A 24,435-nucleotide genomic window follows, 5' to 3' on the forward strand; every position below is an offset into this window, starting at 1 on the left:
TTAGCATCAGTCAATGTCCTGTCACTACTTATAATAAACATTTGTTGTGATTATTACTAACTGTTAGATCTTCAATAAATTTCGCCATTAACAAGTTCAATGCTGAGATGATTCTTCACTTTTCTTTCTCTGTTTACAATAGTTCTGCATTCCGTTGGCTTATTCTCCGATTTCTCAATATTAGCTGCTGACAGCATATTGTTCTTTTTTAACTTCTTTAGTTTTAAATAAGAAATTTATACTTAGAAACCCTTGTTATGCAGCAATATGTACTATCTTCCTTCAGAGCAAAGGTGTTTTTGGGAGAAAACCTATCTTCAAACTCCAACTGAAGAAGCTACTGAAGCAATGTACACTATCTTCCTTCAGAGCAAAGGTATTTTGGGAGAAAACCTATCTTCACACTCCACCTGAAGAACCTACTGCAGCAATATATATTATCTTCCTTCAGAGCAAAGGTGTTTTTGGGAGAAAACCTATCTTCACACTTCACCTGAAGAAGCTACTGCAGCAATATATACTATCTTCCTTCAGATCAAAGGTGTTTTTGGAAGAAAACCTATCTTCACACTCCACCTGAAGAAGCCACTACTGGCTTCTAGATTAAACTAGGTCACAGTTTGTTCCTAAATAAAAAAATCTGAACTATGGACTTCGGTAAGAAAAATTGGTTTCAGATTCAAGACAACTTGTAAAAACCAGGCGTTATCATTGCAACAACTGAAGAGCAATGTACAATGTAACACGTGTCAGTAAGAATTGATGTACCTCTGTGTGACAATGATCAAACCATCTTTTATTCCTTTATTCGTATAAATGGTGTCAGGTAAACTATAAAACCAAAAAGTGTTTGGTAAAAATTAGTTCAAATGTATTACTTTTTGTTTATTGTAATAAAATACAAGTCACCACATAATTGATAAATTTATGTTTTTGAACATACATATTTTAGTTTTCCATGAATTTTAAATTTGTTTTTAGTGTGTCATAACTGTTTGGAGGTCTATGGTGCTTACACTGTCCAATTCAACACAAAGCTTTGTTTGACCTTTCCAAGGGGATACCCAAAAGTTTCCAGAATAGCTATGTATTGGGCGGAGCTTGTGCAGAGCAAACTTCTGCCGCTAGTACAACTCATCAGCATTTCAGTGCTGCCTGGATCATTGACCTGGCTTGTTCTGTTCTTCTGTAGTAATAGTTTTTTATGTTGTTTTTAGCTATTTTCATTTTTTATGGTGACAAGTTTGGGTGAACAGCGTACAGATGAAAGTTTTGTTTCCTGCTCTTGCTTAGTTAAATGTTTTTATATTTCGGCGAGCCTTATAACATTGCAATGTTGTATCATGCTAATAAATAATTTAATTTCATATAACACAAAATACAAGAACAACAACAACAAACAAGAACAAAAAAAATTTATTAATAAAAAGTATAAATTTATAGCCTTAAGTTAGTCAACAAATAAATGAAAATTTTAGCCAACCAAGTGGTATTTCAGTGAAAGAGAATAAGACCCTCACAAAAGCCAGCTAGTGTAAAACCACTGAATACATTATGTGTACATGTGAGAATGGGTAATTCTAGCTCAAGAAGGAATCCAGTACTGGTTCTCAGGTGGAGGGAGACATCTATTTTTAGCTTACCATTCATTATCATTATTCATTATTTTGCACTTCAATATAACAGAACCAAATGTTTAAGGAGAGATTCATGTCCTACTGTACTCATAATCAAAGTAGGTATTTAAAAAATGGTATTGGATCGGAGGCCACTATTTTTGGAAAAGTTTTTCTTACAGACAACCTAATCAACTATATTATTAGATGGAACAGATTTTAATTAACTTACTGTAAAATTAAATGTCATTTTGTCTATCAGTTCTTGATCTCTGCTTTCTAAACGGAAGCGATGTCGGCCAAAAGTCACTCGTGTCACTATCTTTTCTTGTTATTATGTGATATAAGTAGGTTTAGATTAGGTTATCATAAATATACCAAAGCTGAAAACATTTATGAGCGCTAACGTGATCTGAGGTTGAATTTAGGTACAATCTTGACGGATTTTATTCTTTCTTCACCAAAAGTGCGGGGTGGCGCTGAAGCCCACATTGATGGCCAGGGGCACTTCTGATCGGTACTTTCCCGAACTCCGATCACGTGCCAAATAGTCCAACGTGTTCTGACGTTGGGAAAGCTAATGACCGATGTCTGCTGAGGAGTAAACATTTTATTTATATCGTTGCACACAATCTATGATAACGCAAACATTACATTTGATACTTTACTGAAAGAATATTGAAACTAAATTATTGGGAACACAAACTATAAATTAACTTAATATTTATGTTAAAAGTACTGGGTGCAGTGTATCAAGCACAACAACCAAAACATAGAATAGCATTAATTGACTACTGAATACAAAAATATTCTGATTATAGTTATTAACAATAAATTGTTTCCACTTATCTCGTATTTATTTAGTATGTTGTATTTAAAATCAATTCAAACAAAGTACATTCATTAAAGTGTGGTATTGAGTAATGACCTATTACATAGTAAAATATTTAGTAATGCACATAGTAAACAACATAGTAAGGAACATTTGTTTTCATTCGTCACAAGCTATCACACACCTTTAAAATAACCTTCAAAATTATAGCTGCAGTATAATAGTGGCCACCACGACAATCGAATCAGCAATATTTCTGATTATGTAAACTACTGAACAATACAAAACTAAAATGTTGGACCGAATTATGTTGTAGCTGTAGTATGTATTTCAAATTATAGTATAGTTCAACCATGTTTATATATCTAGACAATTAATAATTATCTTGAAGATGGAGCTTGTATTGGCTATTCTTAACTTAATCAATACATTTAAAGCACACCAACTAATACTAATTTTTTTAAATTTTTGTGAGGCCTTAATATAAAAAGGTTGTCTGAAAGATTGCGACACAAGTGCATCTTCATAACCACTGTACTTGTGGTCATTACTCAAATGCCACAGAAATGATTTTACTTTGCTTGAATATATTTTAAACAATATTTTTAAATAATACATTAAAAAGCTGGGAATAATTTAAAGTACATAACTTTAATAAGAATGTGTAGTATTTGATGATGTAGGTATTTGTAATCGATAATTTGGTCCGCTGATTTGTTTGCCGTGATGACCACTTATTATACTGCAGCCAAAATAGATAAACATAGTTTTTTATTCATCAAATTATTACTTCTCTAGATATAAAAACATAACTAAACTATACTATTATTAAAAATTTACATATAACTATAATTCGGTTTGACATTTTGGTACAGTAGAACCTCTCATATCTGACCATGACGGGACTGAGCCATGATCAGAACGGCCAAAAGGTCGGTTATCGGGAGGAGCAAAACACTAATTTCTCAGGTAGAAAAAACTACATGTATGTAATGTACTACAATAAGCAAACAACTTTATTGTACTTGTAAATACCAGCATTCGTATGTTGCTGGCAAAATTTAAAACATTTACAGTTTTTAAATAAAATGAACTCAAGAATAAAATCTAAGCGTATGGAACAGTACCTTATTTAAAGAATTCAGTAATTGATTTCTGTTTAAATTTTATCAATCTGACCATGCGGAAATTTCTTTCCATTTTTTGTCCACGACACATCCATCGGGATTGCATTTGGATGTTGCTCGATGTATTTCAGCGCAACGTCGAAGGCATCACTTGTGCTTTCCTCTTCATCGAGTCAATTTCTACTTTCTCGGCCTCGTGCTGCACGATAGCAATGATTTGGTCATCGCTGAGATCTCCATTGGCTGTAACTTCTGAAACATCACCTTCAACAAGCCACTCTTCTACATCTGTCATCTGGAGATCGTGCTGAAACACTTGTAGATTTTGTAATGTTTCTATTTTTTCTGTCTCAACATCTGCTTCTGTCAAAGTTCGCTCATGATCAGTCTAAGGTTCTTTTTGTTTAATTTCATCCCAAGCTGCAGCAACGATAAAGATGGCATCTTTTGAATAAATGAAGAATAAATGATTTATTTCCTATAAACTTACAAAATTGAATTAACTTAACAATGATAGGAAACATACACTGACCTCTTTTACAAGTAGTTTTATATTTAAACTTTTCATTGTCTCAAAAGGTTACATTCTTCTGTTTTTTCCACAAGAAAGCTGACATATTTTCTTCTGCATCTTCTCTTTAGCCACTCAATGACACCCTGATCTATAGGCTGTATTAAAGGTGTAACATGGGGCAGTAAAAATGAAGCCTTGATGTTTCTTTTGTTTAGTTCAGATTCAGAGGGGGGACTGGGAGTGTTATCTAAGAGCAAAGCAGCACGAGCAGGTAAGTTTTTAGAATTTAAATGTTTTTTACTGAGGGGACAAATTTGTAAAAAAAATCATTCCTTGAAAAAATGACTATCTATCCTAGCAGATGATTAATTATGGTAAAACACTGGAAGTGTTGACATGTTAGCTCTTTAAACACTCTTCGCTTCTTAGATTTCTCTATGACGAACAATGGCATTTTGTGGCTTCCTGCGGCATTGCTAAAAGTTGTAATTGTGAGTCTGTCTTTAGCTAGCTTTGTTCAAACACAGACTCATTTTAAGCAGCAAAAGTGGTTTTTAGAATTTTGTAATTTAGGCCTGTTTCATCTACATTGTAGACTTGTTCAGGTACAAGTTTCTGTTCTATGACCAACTTTTCAAATTTTTCTATAAATTCTTTAGCAGCCTTATCATCAGTTAAGACTTTTTCTCCAGCAATTATAATATGTTGTATGCCATGACGCAATTTCCATTTATGTAGCCACCCTTCACTAGCACTAAACCTTTGTAGATTGCCTCCCAACTTGTCAAGCAACTTTATGGCATATTCCTTTACGATAGGGCCTGACAATGGTGTTCCTTTGCGCCTTTCCTGACAAAACCAAATCCATAAGGCTTCATCAACAAGTTCCAGTTTTGGTTTTTCTCAACATTTTTCTGCTTTTTAACGCATCAACTGTCTCGACTATCGTTGAGTACGCTTCCAGACCTTATTGCAGGGAAACACAAACATGTTTACGTTTTTGAGTTGCCATTGTCACACATGCAACCTCACATTAAAGCACTTCACAATTGGGCAAAAACACAAACAGTATTGACGTTAACAAACGTAGAACACTACAAGATTGTAGTCAGAGTACCATTCTACAACAACAACCACGGCTGAACTGGAACTTTGTGGCACGAAAACAATAATGTAGTGTAGATTAGTCTGAACACTCAGCCAACGGAGTATGGTCGGATCACATAGATGGTCGGACACTAGGTCGGATATCGGGAGAAGTCGGATGTGGGAAGATTCGGATATGAGAGGTTCTACTGTATTTATTGTTTGATAATTTAGACAGCCTGGTACTTTTGTGTTATCCAAAGGCCACCATCTTTAGAAGGGTTTTTCTTACCGGGACTTTAAAAAACTAAATTATTACAAAAGATCAGACTTTGAGTTACTGTGACAACTGCGTGTCATTATGATGATTCTTTTGTGTTTTCTGCGTTCCAAAAGGAAGGAAAGTCAATGGTGAAGTGTAGCAGGTACAACAGTTATCACAAGGTAACAGCACCAGAGCCTACACTTATGGCCAGAGGCATTTCCTAATAATGTAGTTTTTTTAAGTTATCAGTAAGAAAAACTGTCCCAAAAATTGTGGCATCTTGATAGTACCACAATACCGATTGCATATAATCAAAAATATTGACTTTCAAGGATGTTGCTTAATATTATGCTGCAACCAAAATAATATTTCTTGATCATATTTGATTAATATTTTAAGGTACGAGGTGCGACAATAAAGTAATGAGACTGATGTGAAAAAAATTTTACTTATCATTATAGTCAAGTTTAGTGTTGTCTCCTTCAAAGTAGTTCCCTCCTGATTGCACATACGTTTTCCAGCACTTCTGCCATTGATGGTAAAATTTCTGAAAGTCATCTTCTGTAATATCCTCCAAGACCCTCGTCACAGCTCTTTGGACATCTTGTGTTGTTTGAAAATGGTGTCCCTTCACCGCAGTTTTGACTCTTGAAATAGAAAAAAGTCGCACGGAGCGATATCTGGTGAATAAGGTGGCTGTGGTAGTACTGAAATTTGATTTGAGGTTAAAAATTGCTGTACTTAAAGAGCGGTATGGAATGGGGCATTATTATGATGCAGAGTCCAATTATCAGCAATTTTGGCACGGACATGGAAGAACTCCTTTACAAAGTTATTACTAGACAAACTGTCTATAGATTGATGTTCAGTTCTTCTGGAATCATTTTCACGGACAATCTTCGATAAGATCGTACGAATTCACGCACCCTGGTTAAATTGACATCTGTCCGTAAGGTTGATGGTCATCCACTGCGGTCTTCATCTTCAAAATTTTATGCCAACGAAAAACTTGAACTCTTGACATAAAATCCTCTCAAAAAGCCTTCTGAAGCTTACCATAAGTTTTCATTGCGTTTTCACCCAATGTAACGCAAAGAAATGGCATACCGTTGCGTAGTATTAAGCAGTTCCATTTCCGTGACGAGAGACACAAACATATGTTAACTTATTACAGCGCAACTCAAAGCTGAGCAGTTGCATCGATGTATCGCTTGGACTAGAAGCAGCTTATAGATCAAGGTTAAAGATATTGTACCTATGCAAGCCTGCAGGGTTGCCACATCTTGCAAAGAAAATCAGTCTCATTACTTTATTGTCGGACCTTGTATACTAACATTTGATTTTCCATTTTAATTTTGATACTTTTCTGATTAAGTTTGTGTTCAGCAAGTGACTTTTACTAGGCCTAGTCTATGACAAAATAGAGATATTTCCATAAGAACTAACAATTAAACATATATAACCCATTATATATATATATATATATATATATATATATATATATATATATATATATGTATGTAATATATCTCTCCCTTATCATGAATTACAAATTATAGCATAGATAGGGATAGAGAAATTGCTTTGATTGCTTTTTATTCAACATTATTGAATTGATAATTTAAATTTATTTCGTTTTCTGACACCTGTAACTATCTTAAATATATTTAAAATGTTCAGTTTGTAATATTTTCATTTATTTTGTAATAGTAAAAAATTGTTCAGTTGATTCAGTAACTGTTTGGAATTTGCCCACAGTTGCCTATAATAGGCATACACAAGTTGTATTCTGGTCTAAGACTGAAATAAATAGAAAAGTCTACATACAATTGTTTTACAGAAGAAAATGATTTAAAACATATCCTTGAGAAATGTGAGTGTTACAATTCATTTTTATTATCTTGTACTCATAATGAACAAAGGACCAACAGCACTTTCCACTTCTGTTGAATAATAGCATAGTTTAAAATTCTTCTTCACAACTGCTTTTTCCAAAAAGAGAATCACAAATTTACAAATTAACTTAATGTTCAAATGCTGAATTTATATAAAATTATATAAACAGAAATGAAGAATAGGCCTACTTATTGAAAATATTAATAAATTAGCTATTTTTCCTACTGCTTTCTTCACCTAGTTGGTGACACAAGTTAGTAAATATTTCTTTGATTGAAAATTTAAACTTTATTATTGGATACTTTAAATGTAGGCCTGGCTAGCCTTATATAAAACAGAGTACTTAGCCTAGGCTACTAGTCTGTGACAATAAATTATGTCTGGCATTACTATTCAGAAACCTTGGCATATTCCAATAATATTAGTTAATAAGAGCCAATGACTAGTAATTTTGGATTAGAATGAACTTCTTGGGTCTAACTGAAAAAAAGGTAATTGGGGCTATAAACACATCCAAACAAGGCGTTTCTTGAATTCAAGGTATTACTCATCTAAGTCTAGAATAAAACTGCACAAGTTATTAATTAAGTATGAGACAAAGAATAAAAGTTATTACTAGATATAGTAACTAACTTCACAAAACTGAAATTATTACAAATTACTTACGGTGTAGCACGCAGACTGTAATCATTTGCTATAGTTTCAATACCGCCTGCTCTCGCGACGGCAACATAACAAGATTCATTACCAAAGTCAATACCGATAACAGACATTGCAGCCATTTTATATCACTAATAACTCAGCAAAAGCAAATTAAACGAGAAACAGCCTTTTGAGGTCAGATAAATGAATAATTGATCCACTAACACACGCTCTTCTCTCAGCAGACAACCGGCTGATGACGAGAAATTTCTAGCACAACGAACAACTCAATCATTGAACAACGAATGAAAAAGCTTGGTCGATCGTTTCCTGATGAATAGAAGACTTTCAGAAGGTTCTAGATTATACAAAGAGGTTTATTCAAACAGTTACCATTACTATAATAAATTGATAAATGTTTATTTATTATTTGTATATCTAATTTATTTAGATCAATAAGTACAGTAACTACATTACATGTATTTCCTTATAAATAATTTACTTAATATAAAAGGTTACGTCGACTGTAATTACTTCTAGTCATTCAATTGGCGTGTAATGTGTATGTTTTATTTTCCTTATCAGTGGCATTTTTAGTAATATACGAGGATATATTTTATATGTGAATTATAATGTGTAGAACGAGCGTTGATGTTCTGTGTAGGCTTATTTCTAAGTAATATTGAGAGATCCTGAGGAAAGGTCGTCAATTAATAAGGACCAGGGAGAAAGGAAACTCGGGTCTGCATACCATAATACAACCATGTCAGTAACATTAAACAAATCAAAACAATAAACGATAAATGTTTGTCTCTAATAGAGGTTGGTAAAGACAAAAGGTTATTGCCGATTACTGTCGACAATGTGAGTTGCAGCGCCATCTATGAGCTGCAACTGCCCCGCTTCACAGTCCGCCAATTGTGTCCACGTGGTCGCAATGTCCGTCCACTAACCTCTCCTGGGTAAATCTGTCAGTGATAGTGTGTGGGCGTGTCACCTGTTTTGTTTTGATTCGGTTGCAGACAATAATTAAGGAAACAATTTACCACATTCCAAAATAAATTATTAGGTACAAATTACAATCAAAGTTGGCAATTTGACTGTAAACTCGGATGTAAATGTACCTTTGTTATGATCCAAACAAAATAATATGATATGGTTTGGCAGGGCCGGCACTTGCTAGTCAGCCACCTCGTGCAAATAATGTTTTTCCACTCCTAACCATTCGTAAGATGAAGTTATTATTTATTCCTCACTTGAAGCTATAGACTATGCAAGTTATAGGAACATTTAAATCAATCTGCAAACTTCAGGTTAGCCTTCCTATAAATAAAGGAGTGTTGTACAGTATTTTACGAGTTTTTACAAACACGTTTTATTTGTTTAAGTTTATTACTAATGACATATCATGTGAACGGATTGTGAATTTTTGCTATCGTTACGGTTACAAAACTGAAAACTAGTATAAAAAAGTCCTCTTCTCCAAGTATATAAACTTATACAAAAATTCACCATTTTTGTTATCTAACACTACCACTCTCTGATAAAAAAGTATTAGTACGAGAGTTTGAACATAACCATGATCTAACTAATTGTCGAGCTAAAATAATGGGAATTACATTTAAAATAGAGTGTTTATTTCTCAAATAAATCAAATAATCTACAAACAATAAATTCTAGTTTTTATTTCATTAACAAGGAAAAACTGTGCGGATATGGCGCTTTACTGTAACTTTGAAAATAATTCCTAGTTCAGATACTTATGATCCGATTAAGACAAATTTTCTTTAAAAGATGGTTACAAAGTGTAATATTTTGTGTATATATTTGTAGAATGTTTTGAATTATAGGTATACTGTACAAGTTATTATAAAATTATCATTCTTAATCGAGTGGTTCAAAAAATTCGCCATTGGTCACGTCATGGTATTCTTAGTTATTATATTAGGCGTGTAGTTTTGTGAAGCACTATTTCAAACTTTAATTTTAACAGAGGTTGTCATTTACCGCGGGCGGCGTCTGCCTGCTCGTTGAAGCGCGCAAACCTTCAAATTGCCGAGGGCGGTCGCGCCCTGAAATGCAAAAAGAAGCTGTAAAACCAGTTGTTTCAATATATTTGACCGTTTTCATAAGAGTTTTGGAGCTACAATGTTAAATTTCAAAAGTAATTTCCTGCTATAACGCAGTTTTCAATTATTTATATTATGCTCAATATTTACATTTGATTTGTTCATGAGTCAGTGTAGATATATTCAATACTTTGCTTTCAATCAGATACCACAAACAGTCTTAGTTATCGTTGTCTATATAATCTTATGCAAATAAATAGGCTTAAATCTTAATTTTTATTTCCATGTTTAACTAATATTGTGAAATACTGAAAATATGGCATTATAGTTTATAGAAAGCCACGGAGTAAAATATATTAGACGTGTGTTATAGCTTGGTTCCCCGAATAGATATAACTTCCGTATCGGCGTGGTGGGGCGTTCTGACGTTAGAGTGAGAGGGAGAACTGCCTGGTTGGCTACCTGACCAATAGGAGCGAGGAGCGTCTGACGCGGTTGCCATAGCAACAGGCACTGTTGCCACATCGGCAAAGGCATATTGGCAAAAGCGGTAGGCTTATTTTACTGCACGCTGGTACATCTGGAGGGTTTGTTCCTAATTATTGCTTGTTATTTGCTTCAAAGCAAACCACAGACTACCATGAAGAAATGAACCATGACACTTTTTCAAAATGGTTCAGAGAATCACTTCTACCTAACCTTTCTGCTCCATCGGTTATTGTTATGGACAACACCCCATACCACTCCAAGGATTTTAGATAAGGCCCCAACGCAACGTAACAAAAAAGCGGAAATTCAGGCGTGGCTTCGCGAGCATAACATACAATTTGCAGAAGGTTTTACAAAAGCCGAGTTGTTAGAAATATGTGAAATGAATAAACCACCGCGCACCGGTCCCCAAGTATATTATAGATGAGATGGCTAAAGCCCAAGGACATAAAATTGTCAAACTGCCACCTTACCATTGCCATTTCAATGCAATAGAGATGGTTTGGGCACAAGTTAAGGGACACGTTTCTCGGAACAATAAAACATTTAACATGACTGAAGTTAGGAGGTTAACCGAAGAAGGACTTCAACAAGTTACAACCGTAGAATGGACGGATATCGTAAAGCACACAAAAAATCTATTTTAGAAGCGTGGGCACAAGAAGGTCTCATTGAAACAGCAGTAGAGGAAATGATAATTCGCGTGAATGGAGATGACAGTGACATTGAAACTAGTGACTTTGAAGATTTTGCTGATGAATATAGAGTGCAAACTGACCAAGGAACACAGGAAACATACGTCAACAGAATGTATGCTGACGGTGTTTGAAGTATTTTGACAGCCCCCGCAATAAATATATTCGTGCTGTGAATGCAATATTAGGTTTTCAGAGTACCCAAATTATTTGTCCTTCACGATATTCGAATTATTTAGTAGTTGTAGATTATTACATAGTATAATGGTAACATATTAATATCGCACATATTTGTGTTAAGTTAGAGAAATTTCGTTTCTGATTACTAGTGTAAACAATCAAAAGACAATACACACTGACGCGTTGTTTGTTGGTAAGTACGCTGGCGCGCACCGTCTGATGTTCTCTTCTCAGTGTTCGGTGAGAAAGTGACCGCTCACGGCAGTGCCCTGCACCAACGCGGCAACACCGCGGACATCAGTCTCCCCACTGCTCGCTGCCCCTCCACCCGCTTCCAATACGGAAGTTACATCTATTCAACTATAAATCATAGCTTGGTCCCCCATGTGTGAGGTGTACATTAATGTGTTGATGTAGGGTGCTGGCTGGAGGATGACGAGAAGGAGAAGGATGGATGGATGACGGGAAGGATTGGTTGAACCGGTAGCACAAGGGCCTACAACTACTAAATATGGGCATGCCCATCGGTATGTAAAATTGATCGCTCGGGCCTTAGGGATAGGTTTGACATTATTGTAATAAATACTATTTTTCTTTTTTTTGAGGGAGAGGCGGAAAATGCTTTTGGCACTCGGGTGGCCAGCTTGTAGTGTGGGACTCCTATAAGCGGTGGGATAGAACCCAAGGGTTGCCTCCTAAAAACCTCCTCTACTGAACAGGGATCTAACCTGGAATTGTTTTTCACATTACTTCAGGCTAGGCCTAAATTTGGCTTACGCCCATAGGGTTCTCTCCATTTCTAGACGTGTGATCATTTGGTCTAGTCCGCTTATCGGTTCTAGATTAGTCTTTTTTATTCGGAGGACACCCTCAACCCTGAACAAATTGTGAAACACAGTCCCAGTTGCCCTCAATAATAATAATAATGATAATGATAATACCAGATTCAAATTCTCAACCCTACTGAAACGAGCATGGCATCCCCTAGACAATGAGTACATCTAGTGATCGATAGAATACAGCAGACAAACCTTTCGCTTCTAATATCTAAAATATCTACTCCCTGTTGTTCATTATTTGTTTGAATGTTACATTACATCCTTAAATGTAATAAGCTCGGTTCATTGAATTAGGAATGACCTGGGTTTTGGATATTGTTGTTAGTAACGTGGTTTTTGGCGTTTGTTCATAGTCTCAGCTCAAGACTTTGCTCGTATCTACACGAATACATTGCATTTTTATGGTATTTTCCTCAGCTTAAATTCATAGATAAAATTGAAACAAAACGAATTAGGATATTTTTAATACACATGAGTTCCATCATGCAATTGGTGTAGAAAGAAAATCCTAAAGCACTTTTCGTAAAACATGCACTTTCGAACTATTGTTGAATATCAAACATATGATCGTTTGAAAACAAGACAATGTATTTTGCTATCTCTAAAGAATACCTAAACGAGGTTAGAAATTTGTTGTAAACACTGTGAGAAAAATAAGTATTGAAACTGTATTATTAGAAGATTTATTGCTATTTCATATGAAAGTAGAAGAGTTATATCTCCAAGAAAAACAAAACCAGGTATAAATTACTCATAAAAAGAACATTACAATATACGAAGAGGCTAATTTCCTACTTCTGCCCCCAAATTATTAAATCTGGATACTGGCATTACTTAATTTTTCGTAAAAACATTACTTTCAATGTTGTACGTAAACTTTTGTGTTTAGCACATTTGCTAACAGAGGTTACATTAGCAATTCCTTCCTGGGGCATAACTAGATTGAAATTATGATTTATAGCCTAAGTGTTTAGCTGCAGAGGTGTTTAAGTTATCAAATTGCTGTATTAGCTATCAAAAATGTTGATATAATATACAAATGTAAGCCAGCCAGGAACAGGAGTGTAAAAAAGTAATACAAGCTTAGGGTACGGTAGCTTGTTAATAATTAACAATAATAATTATTATTTATTATTGATTATGTATGCATAGATTTTTATTTTCCAAAGTATTGTTACATAGGTATGCTGCATACTGTTCGAACTCCACTTCAAAGATCAACTTTTTTACACAAAGTTCAAAGAAGAGGTTTTTAATATTACCGTACAATATGAGATTTTAGACTACTCATTTAATTTCAACGGGTATTTTACACAATTTGAGGTATTTTTATTTATTTATTATTTAAACTCCAGCTTATAGGTAATTAATTATTCGCGCTATATTACTTAAAGCTAGATTGAGATTATTGTTAAACGCTAAAATGCCTTGTACAAATTAAAACCTGACTTGAGGACCTAGATTGATAACCTAAGACTCTAACGTTTTAGTTACCAGAACAGAAGTTGTAGTATTAATGTTAAGTTTAACTCCAGTTCAACTCCTCTTAGTGCAGCCTGTAAAGTTTTATGTTTATATGAAGAAATTCAAAAAAGTTTGGCTACGAAGACACTCAAAATGAATTTTTTTACATCGTTTCAATTTTAGGCACAAAATTGTATAATTGAGTGTACTACGATTTTTCAGATACGACCTCTAAGCAACCCAGCTTTCTACGCTAACGTAGCTATGGTGGGAAGGGATGACACGATCTAAACGTTGAGTTTAGACCCAGTTCACATTCCTGTTAGTTGGTGTGAAGCAGTTCTAAAGTATCTTAGGTTAAAGGGTAAAAACTGAACTGATGATCACTATGCAGGTGGGAGTTACTCTTCAAAGAGTACTGTTCGAGACAGAGATCGACATATTCCCCTGTTTAAACCCCCTGGAGGAAGCAGGTTGGAGTGGAGACGACACGGTCATGTCGGATTTGATGAGTGCCCAGACGGAGGAGAAGATCTGCCAAGTGATCAAGCACCAGACGGGGGAGGGAGACGATGAGTTCCTGACTATTCCTCTTAAGCGTATCGACAGCAGTCCTCATCAACATAACTTGCAGGTATGGATTATGCTGAGACCATACGGTGGATGGGTTGATGAATGTTTAAAACAGAAATCAGGAAATTAAACGTCAAACCTTAATTGCTCAAGGTTTGACGTCAAACTGTAATTGCTCAAGGTTTGACGTCAAACTTAATTGCTCAAGGTTTGACAGGAAAACGTTGTTTTCGCCCCCACGGCAGTCTCACCGGTAACATGGTCTAGCTCCCCTCGAGCATCTAAAACCTAGACTATCGCGTGAGATTCACTCAAGAGCAACAAGTTCTGGACTATTTAGATAGAAGGGCTACCAACCCAGGAACATTTAGAGACTAAAATTTTCACTCGAGGCAGTTCTATACTTGAATGGCTTAAGCAAAATCGTCTTTACGTAAATAAGAAAAAGACCAAGTTCATTAATCTTTTCTAAAACCCTCTTAATATAATTCAAACCAATCTGATATATTATAAGAGAATTCCGCCTTTTCTCTAGTTCTTCTACGGACATCCTTGGTCTTGAGATCGACTCTAACTTATCTTTCCACAACCATATTCATAAAGTTTCAAGAAAGCTTAGCAGTAGTCTGTTTGTCTTACGCAGGTTAGCCTCGTTCGCAAGTAGAGAAGTCTTGATAACAGCATATTACGGCTGCTTCTACACGTACTTGTGTTACGGATTAATCATTTGGGTTTATGAATCCTCCATGACTAAATCCCTATTCGTTTATCAAAAGATGGATATATGTGTCATTTTTGGACTCAGTCGATCTCAATCACGTAAAGATATTTTTAGAGAAAATAATTTACTTATTTGCATATTTTTCTAGTATATTCACTCTGGAATGCTTGACATTTGCCTTAAAAATTAATACTTGTTTCCAATAAAACATAATTATAATGTCCAATAAATCTATTTCCTCCGAGGAAATAATTCCTTGGCCCTTCTAAAACATTGGACATCCTTCCTTGAAAACATACGTTTTATTCTTGCAAGCTTGTAACAATTTGCCCTCAAGGTTCAAAGAGGCCACTAATTTAAATTCTTTTAGGAATAAGTTAAACAATTTTTAATTCTAAAAGAATACTACAGCATCCATTGTTTTTTAATTGATAAAAAAACTTTTAGTTTTAAGGTATTTTATTTAGTTGTAGTTATTTTATGTACTGACGATTATTATGAAATTTACATTGTCAACACCAATAAAGAATTTTTAGTTTGAGTTTGAGGTATGGGCCATATAAAGGGGGCTTAAGCTCCCCTGGAAATTTTGAAAAGCAAACAAAATTGCAAAACTAATTGCGCTAATTAGTTTGTTTTAAGCTGAAACACACTTATGAGGTCTTAAAGCTCAACAATTTCCCTGGAGAAGATCTCCAAGCCCCTACTTTTGGAGGTTATTTTATACCTCCTACACCTCCCAGAGTGTCAGCCCTTTTCGAAATAATTTTCTATATACAGCACTGAGCCCAGGAGCTAATAGGGTTTGAGCATACAAGGAAAGTCTGACACAATTTTACTCTTGAGCTTTGTTTAGAGCAGGGGTTCCCAAACTTTTTTGTACCACGCCCCCTCTGGTTATTTGGAGACCCCCCACGCCCTCCTACACATATCAATAATTGTACGTATGGTGAAAATTTAAACAAGTATTACATGAAAAACGAATATAATAACTGATACAAAATTTAACATTGTAACACAGATACATTTTCAATTTAAGGAAGGTGAAACAATAGGCCTACCTACTTACAAAAACAAAACATAAAATGTAATTTAGTGAGATGGGTGCGCTTGCATGTTCTGGATAAGCTGACAGATCCTGGGTTGAGTTTCAGACAAAGCACAGCGTAGGTCACTTTCGACATCAAGTTTGTTGCGGTACTTGGTTTTGATCGCCACAAGAGTTGAAAACGCTTTTTCGCACATTTATGTTGTTGAAAAAGGCAAGTACATCCGAACAGCTTTCCCTGAAACACTGGGGTAAACTTTTAAGTACTTTAACCAAAATGAGGGCTTGTCCATTTTGTCAAAATCGTATCTTGCAGCAGAGTCATTTTTTATTTCTATTCCCTCCTCTTGCAACTCTTCTGGCAGCAACTGTATGTCCATGTTGAACGGGTCAGTTGATAGTTTGTACAACTCCTCTGACAAGTTAGGAAAGTACCTGCTGAACTCCTCCTTGAGGTTCTTCAAATGGTCAATTATCAAGTTTTTCAAAAGCGGTCCTTCAAAAACGTCCTCAAAACATACTTCTTCTGAGACTGACACTACTTTGCTGAAACTTGAATAGTTGCTGGGGTTCATTGACACTTTACGTATCCAAAGTTGTAGTTTCTCAACGTACATCTTGATGGCATCCCGATGTGTTACTATATTTGAGTCTGCACCTTGCAGTCTCAAGTTTAGGTTATTTAACGTGTCAAAAAAGTCTGATAAATAGGCCAAAATCACTTGGTTCCAGGGTTTTTTGAACTCTGCCCCTAAGCTCGTTTTGTTTCTGCTGTGCCAAAAACGTTATCACTTCATCACGGAGTTCAAATAGTCTTCCCAACATATTGCCTTTTGATAGCCATCGTACTTCTGTATGAAATAGCAGCGTTTTGTGATCACTTCCTAAATCTTCACACAGAATTTTAAACAGTCGAGTATTTAATGCACTGTTCTTAACGTAGTTGACTACTTTAATACAAAGCTTTAAAACAGCATTGAGTTCATTAGGAAGAGTTTTTGCTGCCAAGGCTTGGCGGTGAATAAAACAATGAATCCCAACCACATCAGCATTCTTCTCTTTGACCAACTGCACAAAGCCTGAACGAGAACCCGGCATTGAAGGAGCACCATCTGTGCATACACCAATAAGTTTTTGCCAAGAAAGTTCGTGTTTCTTAAAAAAGTCTGATACTGCTTCCATCACATCTACTGTACAGCTTTAGTAGTGGTCAACAGCTCAGTAGAAAACATCAGTTCATCCTTCATTCTTTCATTTTCAATGTAACGAACATATACAAGCAAATGAGAGCATTGTGCTATGTCTGTACTCTCGTCAAGCTGGATAGCAAAAAACGGTGATTTTTTTATTGCATCAACCACCTGGTTTTTAATGTCCTTGGCCATATCATCAATGCGGCGTTTTACGGTGTTGTCTGAAAGTGGTATTTGTGGTAGCTTTTGCCTACTATCAGTTCCAAGGACAACATCGGCTGCTTTTAAAATGCACGGTTTAACAAGCGTTTCACCAATAGTGTGACTTTTCTTTTCCTTAGCAATAATAAGAGATAATTCATATGAAGCTTCAAGCACTTTTAGAGATGACTGAGCAGCAGATCCAGTGCTATCTAACTTCATGCGCTTTAAATTCTTAGATTTTGCAGCGAAAAACTCTTTAGGTTTGTCCTTTAAAGAGGCATGTTTGGTTGACAAATGTCTCAGAAGACGATTAGGCCTCATCGCGTCATTGCTTAATACCTCATAGCAAATAACGCACTGAGGGTGATCAACATTATCTTTAAGCAAGGAAACAAACCCATATTGAATATAATCGTCAATATACTTGCATTTCTTTGCCGTGTTCATCTTCTCTGATTCGGCTTCACACAGAACTCACACAACACAAAAACAATTACTCCAATTCAAACGTCGCAGCAATTACAGAACACCCACAATACAGCAAACACGCTGACGATAATTCACGGAAAGCACTGTTGGCACAACGGACTGGCGAACGGACTAGTTACAACGCAAGCACTGAACAAAGTGCAAGGTTATTGACATTGGATTGAAGATGCGGTGGGGGTAGTGGTACGCGGGCGTGGTAGGGGTGGAGGGACACTCGCACTCACGCCAAAGCCAAATGGAGGTAACGGGTGGTGGGGGTCATGGATGGCGGGAGGGGAGTATTATTATGAGGAAATTATTTTTGTAATTTTTTTTTATTTATTTCATTTGGGTGTCACGTCCCCCCTGGACTTTCTCCACGCCCCCCCCCCAGGGGGGCGCGCCCCCCAGTTTGGGAACCGCTGGTTAAGAGCATTACAGTGATCAGGAAACACAATGTGGTCACCCATTCAGTGTGGTTGCAAACGAGGGGCATGGAAAACGGTGTAGGACGTGATTGCCTATAACAGCTGTCCGTCGATAACGGTTTTTCATCACAATGTAACAAACGCGGTTTAATTGGCGAAAATATTTACTATCAAAACACCATAACATAAAAGGTTGTACATTTTTAGAGTTTATTGTGAAAATACAGTTTTTAGTGTATACACTTTCTCCCAAGAGTTTTACCTTCATTTGAGGTTTAATCTTAACCTCTAATAAACCTTGAAATAAAAATTGTCCCTTTAAAATACTTTAAGCATTATTAGTATAGTCTTTCTTGTTGATTTTTGGAAATGGAATCGTGTCCAAGTACGCTCGAAGTGACGAGACATAAATCAGATACCGACAAATTTAACAATGTTGCCAAATTTTCAACTTAAATTATAATTTTTATTTAAGTTTAATGTTGCACCTTTTAACATTTTTCATAAAAATCACAAACAATGAAAACAGGATTTTTTTCACAATAGAGCGTTCAATAAACAAAAGCAAAAGCGTTTTTTTTTACATAAAGCAAAAGATCCCAGCGACATACGGAACTACCGTCCAATCACTATTCTGCCGGCAATTGGCAAAGTTTTTGAAAGTATCGTGGTAGATAGACTGAATCCTTTTCTATCCAAAATAATCCATCCTTCCCAACATGGTTTTATGAAGGGCAAGTCTACTGTCTCCAACCTCCTGCTCTTTCAAGAATATGTTTTGTCTGCTTTTCGCAAGAACTACCAAGTTGATACAGCCTACATCGATATGGCAAAAGCCTTCGACAAGGTCGACCACACAATTCTTGTGTCTAAGTTGCTGGGTTACGGAGTGGCTGAACCTCTTTTGTCATGGATTTCTAGTTATCTTCAAAAACGTTCTCTGGTCGTGAGGATTGGTTCCGCCACTTCCACTCAGTTCTCACCTTCTTCAGGAGTTCCACAAGGTTCTTTGCTGGGACCTTGCCTCTTCAATGTCTTTGTCAATGACCTACTAGACAAATTAACTGTAAAGGCCTTACAATTTGCTGACGACCTGAAGATTTTCATCGCTGTGTCTACACCAGAAGACTCTCAAGAAATTCAAAATAGCCTTTCCGGAATTGAGGATTGGTGTGTCAGGAATAACATGTCTGTAAATCCCAGTAAGTGCTCTTGTATAACTTATCACCGCATCAAATATCCAGTCATATACGTATACTCCATTTTTGGTACATCCATTCCACGGTCCCAGTGTATAAAAGACCTAGGCGTTATATTTGCCAGCGACATGGGATTTTCTGGACATATAGACCACATCAGTAGCAAAGCAAACAAGATGCTTGGTTTCATAGCAAGATTCTCCAGAGGCATCGACAACCCTTCTGCTCTTCGCTCTCTGTATTGTTCCCTTGTGAGACAGCTTGTGGAATATGCAAGTCCCGTGTGGTCGCCTTACACTGTTGGCAATAGGACAAGACTGGAGGCTCTACAAAGGCGTTTTCTTCGCTTGATTGGTGTCCGGCTGGGCTTTGCCTATCTTGATGTGCTTGTGGAGGAACTGTCCGGCAATCTGAACTTGTCACCTCTTGCCCTGCGACGTGACGTGGCTGATGTTGTCCTTCTCTGGAAGATAGTAAATGGTCGCATGAACTCTCCAGATCTCCTAGCTGAAATCGACCTCAGAGTTCCGGCAAACACAAGATCTCGAGATCTGCTGGGTCGAAGATACCACTCAACTAACTTCGACTTCAACAGTCCTTTCGCAAGGTTTATTCGCCTGGGAAATCAGGTTGCGTCTGGGTGTGACCTGTTCTTCGATGGACTTCACCAGGTTCGCCGGCAGGCCTTCTCTCTTCTTTCTGTGAGGGACTAGTGATTAAGACCTACAGTAGTTAGCTTTAATCTGTGTTAAGTGCATGTTCATTGTATTATATGTTGTATTTATTTAATTTCACTGTTATTTGTTAAATGTTATATATTATATTTTAATTTATTAGCACAATTTATCTATGTTCGCTCCATACTTGAATAATTATTGTTGTTTGTTAATCTATTTTTATTTTTTGTTATGTTTTGGATATTTATAACTGTTACATCTTTGAATACTAATTATTTATTATCAAATTTTGTATGATACCTATTTTATTACTTTATGTAGATTTTTCATCTGTTCGTATTAATTTTATTTTCCGCTGTATCTACTATCTATGTTTGTATTTGTAAATTGGCTGCTGCCGTTGGAAAATAAATAAATAAATAAATAAAATTTTTTTCTACATGAAGCGTGTAGAAGTGATTGATAATCTTTTCAGTTATCCTTCCTGCAATTAGTTTGGTACCTTTAAATTCAACTACAGTATACTTCAATCTAATATATTTAAAATGTTGATTAACTTACTAAATTGAATAAAAATGGCATGTAAGCTTAAGACTTCAAAACAGACATTTGCAAAATGTTTCTTGAGACTCCACTGATTATACTGGTAAACGTCTTCATAAGCAATGGAGTTGCAAGGAAGTATAAAATACTAATAAGGAGGGATCTACTGAACTGAAAGTATTCATGCATGGTTACTCATATGATCAACCACACCATATTCTGCTTCATCATTCAAGGAAATAAAAAATGAAAGTTGTACTGATGGTGGAAAATATTGTAATAAACTGGGTTTCTTCATGAATACTCTAGAGACAGAACCTACAAAAATGTTTTAAAGTATGGGTAACACATTCCAGTTTTATAACGTTAATAGACAATTGTCTCTTAAAATATTGCGGAAATAGAGCATTCCCACTCATGATAAAGGTTGTTATGGCAACACTTCATAGCAATCAGGAGAGTCGTTTCTGAGATTTCAATGACTTTTAAAACTTGAGGATGTGCTGTATGGAGCCCTCAAATCGAAGAGAAAATCCAATTCTTGTTGTCACATACGAGATAACATGATTACGTATGCAACATTTCATGGCTAGCTTCAGAGAAATTTCAGTAGTAGTCTTGATTGTATTAGTTGCACAAGTGATAACTCCTCCTAGGCTATAAATTGTATCACGGACCACCATATTTGAAGTGAGAGGTCAGGTAGCAATAATTATTTGAACGATAACAATCAAACGTGGCGCAGCCCTAGCGCCAGACCTCAGAACTAACTGAACAATCCCCCGGATTCTAGCACAGCTCGTCCACATGAATGATGTATCTTCTGTGTAACTCAAAATCAAAGGTAAGTAGCCACGTTAGACCACTCGCTGGTGCTGCGTAATGGAATTCGATAAGCTTTGAGGCCATGGGAATTTTCTTGATGACAGCCTGTCTCTGCCAGTACGGTTCACCGAATTGCTCGAAAAGCTAAAAGTCACCCTGTAATCATACCAGGAGACTGCCGCTCTTTGGGCTCCACGCTGTTGGGAAACCATGAGAATATCCTTTACAGCATCCTTGGAGGGCCATGAACGATCATTGAACTCGATCTTGCTTATGGATAAATTTAGTTTCAAGCAACATTCCAAGCTGACGTAGTTCCAAGCCTGCGGACAGACTAACAAACGCAGGATTAGGCATTGCCAGTCCCCTGAGTGATTAAAACGCAAAATTTCCGATGGACGCACTTAAATGAGAGTGCCGATGGCCGAGTGGTCTAAGACGTTGGACTTTGAGTCTGAGTTAGAGATAGCGCAGGTTCGAATCCTGTCTGTGAACGTTGCACTTTTTATCAGTACCATCGACCTTGTACTGTATCGACTCTCCCCCTTATTCTGTTTGATAAGATCCTCGCACAGGCCAGTGGCCCATAAAAGGAGATCGGCTTCTCCTTGAACAAAAAAATGAGCTAAGGATAATCAGGTTCTAGTTTCAGCATTTATAGTAATTTTCAATCTTCCACATCTTCAAGCTAAAATGTCAACTTTTAAAATCCATTTTCAGGCGAGCGCGTAAGAGATAAGGCAATCATATGTACAATAATGTAATCTAAATTTGTTTCCGACAAATATGTAATTATATATTTAGTCTAACTTTATTTCCCAGTAATTGTTGCTGTATATTTAAAAACAAATCCCTACGAATTTCTATAACGAATCTGTTTTAACCCAAGTGTTATTTTTACCGTTGTGAAGACCTTTATAAATAAATATTTAATAGGTTATGTTGAACCAATTTTCAAGGTTTTAATTTCTTTTTATTCAGAACGAAATACACTCAATTATAAAGTACTAACTTTTAAAAATGCTGTTATTTTAGTAATGCATTATGCTAAATATAACTTCTCTAAAATTTTTTTTGACTTTGTATTTATGCGAGGTATATGATATAAAAAGTAAGTGCTTATATGATCACTGTACACAAATATACAGTTTGTTAAGAATTAATAACAGCACAAAATGTCATTAATGGATATCGGTAAATATGGGATGTATTTACATATTTATAAGGTTTTAATAACAAAAAGTTTGTTCTAAATTACTTGATGCTTGAGCTAACATGATGTCAAAGAAATATAAACATAAATAGCAATAATAGAAAGAACTAAGCAATAAAGTCAAACAAAAATGTAGTGCTCATTCAATAATAAACTGAACTACGTAGTTGCTTTGTATAATGCTGTATATAGTTTAGTTCACAACTTAATTAGTAAGACAGATTCTTTGTGATCATTTTGGTATAGTACTTTCGATAGGTTTTATACCGTACTTTAAAACAATTAATTATAGAAAGTCTGTATGTACAGACGTTGGGATCGAAAAGGCCTAATTAAATTAGCTGACAAGAATTCGGCCATCTAGATCTGTACAGAAGTGCATTGTACTGAAGGCAGTGTATAGCCAATAATTGCGGTCGAACAGGACATGGAAACGGCGCGAAGGAGCGCGGCAGCGCGGGAAGCTGAGTGTCGTGACTCATCCAGTCAGCTGATCCTGCGACCCGGGCCGGCTCTGCCATATAAGGCCTTGGTGGTCTGGTCTGGCACTGGCAACGCTATAGCTTTTGACATCGATGCAATAATGGTGGCATAGCGGTCTGCAGCCTCCTCTTCGTCGGAGTTGATTTATACTAGTTCGGTACGAGGCAGGTACCGGTCCTATATTTATGGACTAATCAAGTTAAGAGTTGAGGCCAAGACGAACGAGTTCAAGAATGCTAGATAGATAATTTCCCCCTTTTTGCTTCTTGAACATTACACCCATACAAAACTTGTACGTGTACAAAGTACTGTTGTGCTGTGTTAGGTTATGTTATTTAAGAATAGTGGCAACATAAATATTCCTCATGATGTTAGAAGTTATCGACAACGGATATTTATTTAGATTACGACATTCCTTTCAGTATGCTGGACCCAAAATGCTTTAATAAATCGCCCCAGCATCTTAAAAATATTCAGATCATAGCGAAGTTTTGCTAGAGGCTTATGATCTGGTTACCTGAAAATGGCAGTTTGGGATTCCTTAAAGCAGTATTGCAATAATGCAAGTACCGTATCTAATCAGTGTTGATAAACATTTATAATCTTTGTACTATATCTGGTTATTATTATAAACATGATAAAACATTGTCCTAACACCGCTCTTCATTATATTGTCAGTATTTGTATTTATCATTTATCCTTTTTAATACTAGTGTATATTTGTTAAAATTGTAGCTGACGTCACTGAGTTAATATTTGGTTATTGTGTTACTGGACTCTCAGTTTGTGGATTTTTATTTGATCTTTTTCTAAATAGCTGACACAACTTGATAAAATGTCAGTTTAATTTCTAAGACATTATTACATGTACAGTACCTTACTTGCATAAAATAATATTTTCTTACATTTCATAATATATTACAACGACTTCTGCGTATTAAAGTAATAAATATAAATACATTTTCCTTACTATAATTTATATTAACTTCTATAATTTAGTCAGTATCTTTCTCACTACAGTCTTGTATTTCCGAAATAATTAACTCCAGTTTCATTGTCATTATCTTCTAAAAATGAAATTTTTGATTTGTGTATCTCAACCTTTGATTTGTAATCTCAAACCAACTGGAGATGAGCCTGAACAAT

At 35.8% G+C, this 24,435-nt stretch overlaps 2 protein-coding genes across 2 annotated transcripts in view; one reads left to right on the forward strand and one right to left on the reverse strand.

Moving 5' to 3' along the window:
* LOC124363199 (heat shock protein 105 kDa) overlaps positions 1 to 8,285 on the reverse strand; it is a 29,055-nt gene extending 20,770 nt beyond the window's left edge. The window contains 1 exon segment of the mRNA XM_046818360.1: positions 8,003 to 8,285. Coding sequence (XP_046674316.1) covers positions 8,003 to 8,118 — 116 coding nt within the window. The 5' untranslated portion in view covers positions 8,119 to 8,285.
* Positions 8,286 to 12,823: 4,538 nt separating this feature from the next.
* LOC124363741 lies at positions 12,824 to 23,401 on the forward strand. The gene is made up of 3 exons (XM_046819003.1): positions 12,824 to 12,990; positions 14,109 to 14,348; positions 23,231 to 23,401. The coding sequence occupies exons 1-3, from the start codon at positions 12,949 to 12,951 to the stop codon at positions 23,399 to 23,401; spliced, it is 453 nt and encodes a 150-aa protein (XP_046674959.1). The 5' UTR covers positions 12,824 to 12,948.
* Positions 23,402 to 24,435: the final 1,034 nt, after the last annotated feature.

The sequence above is a fragment of the Homalodisca vitripennis genome, chromosome 5, assembly GCF_021130785.1.
Source record: "Homalodisca vitripennis isolate AUS2020 chromosome 5, UT_GWSS_2.1, whole genome shotgun sequence".
Taxonomy (NCBI): Eukaryota; Metazoa; Arthropoda; class Insecta; order Hemiptera; family Cicadellidae; genus Homalodisca; species Homalodisca vitripennis.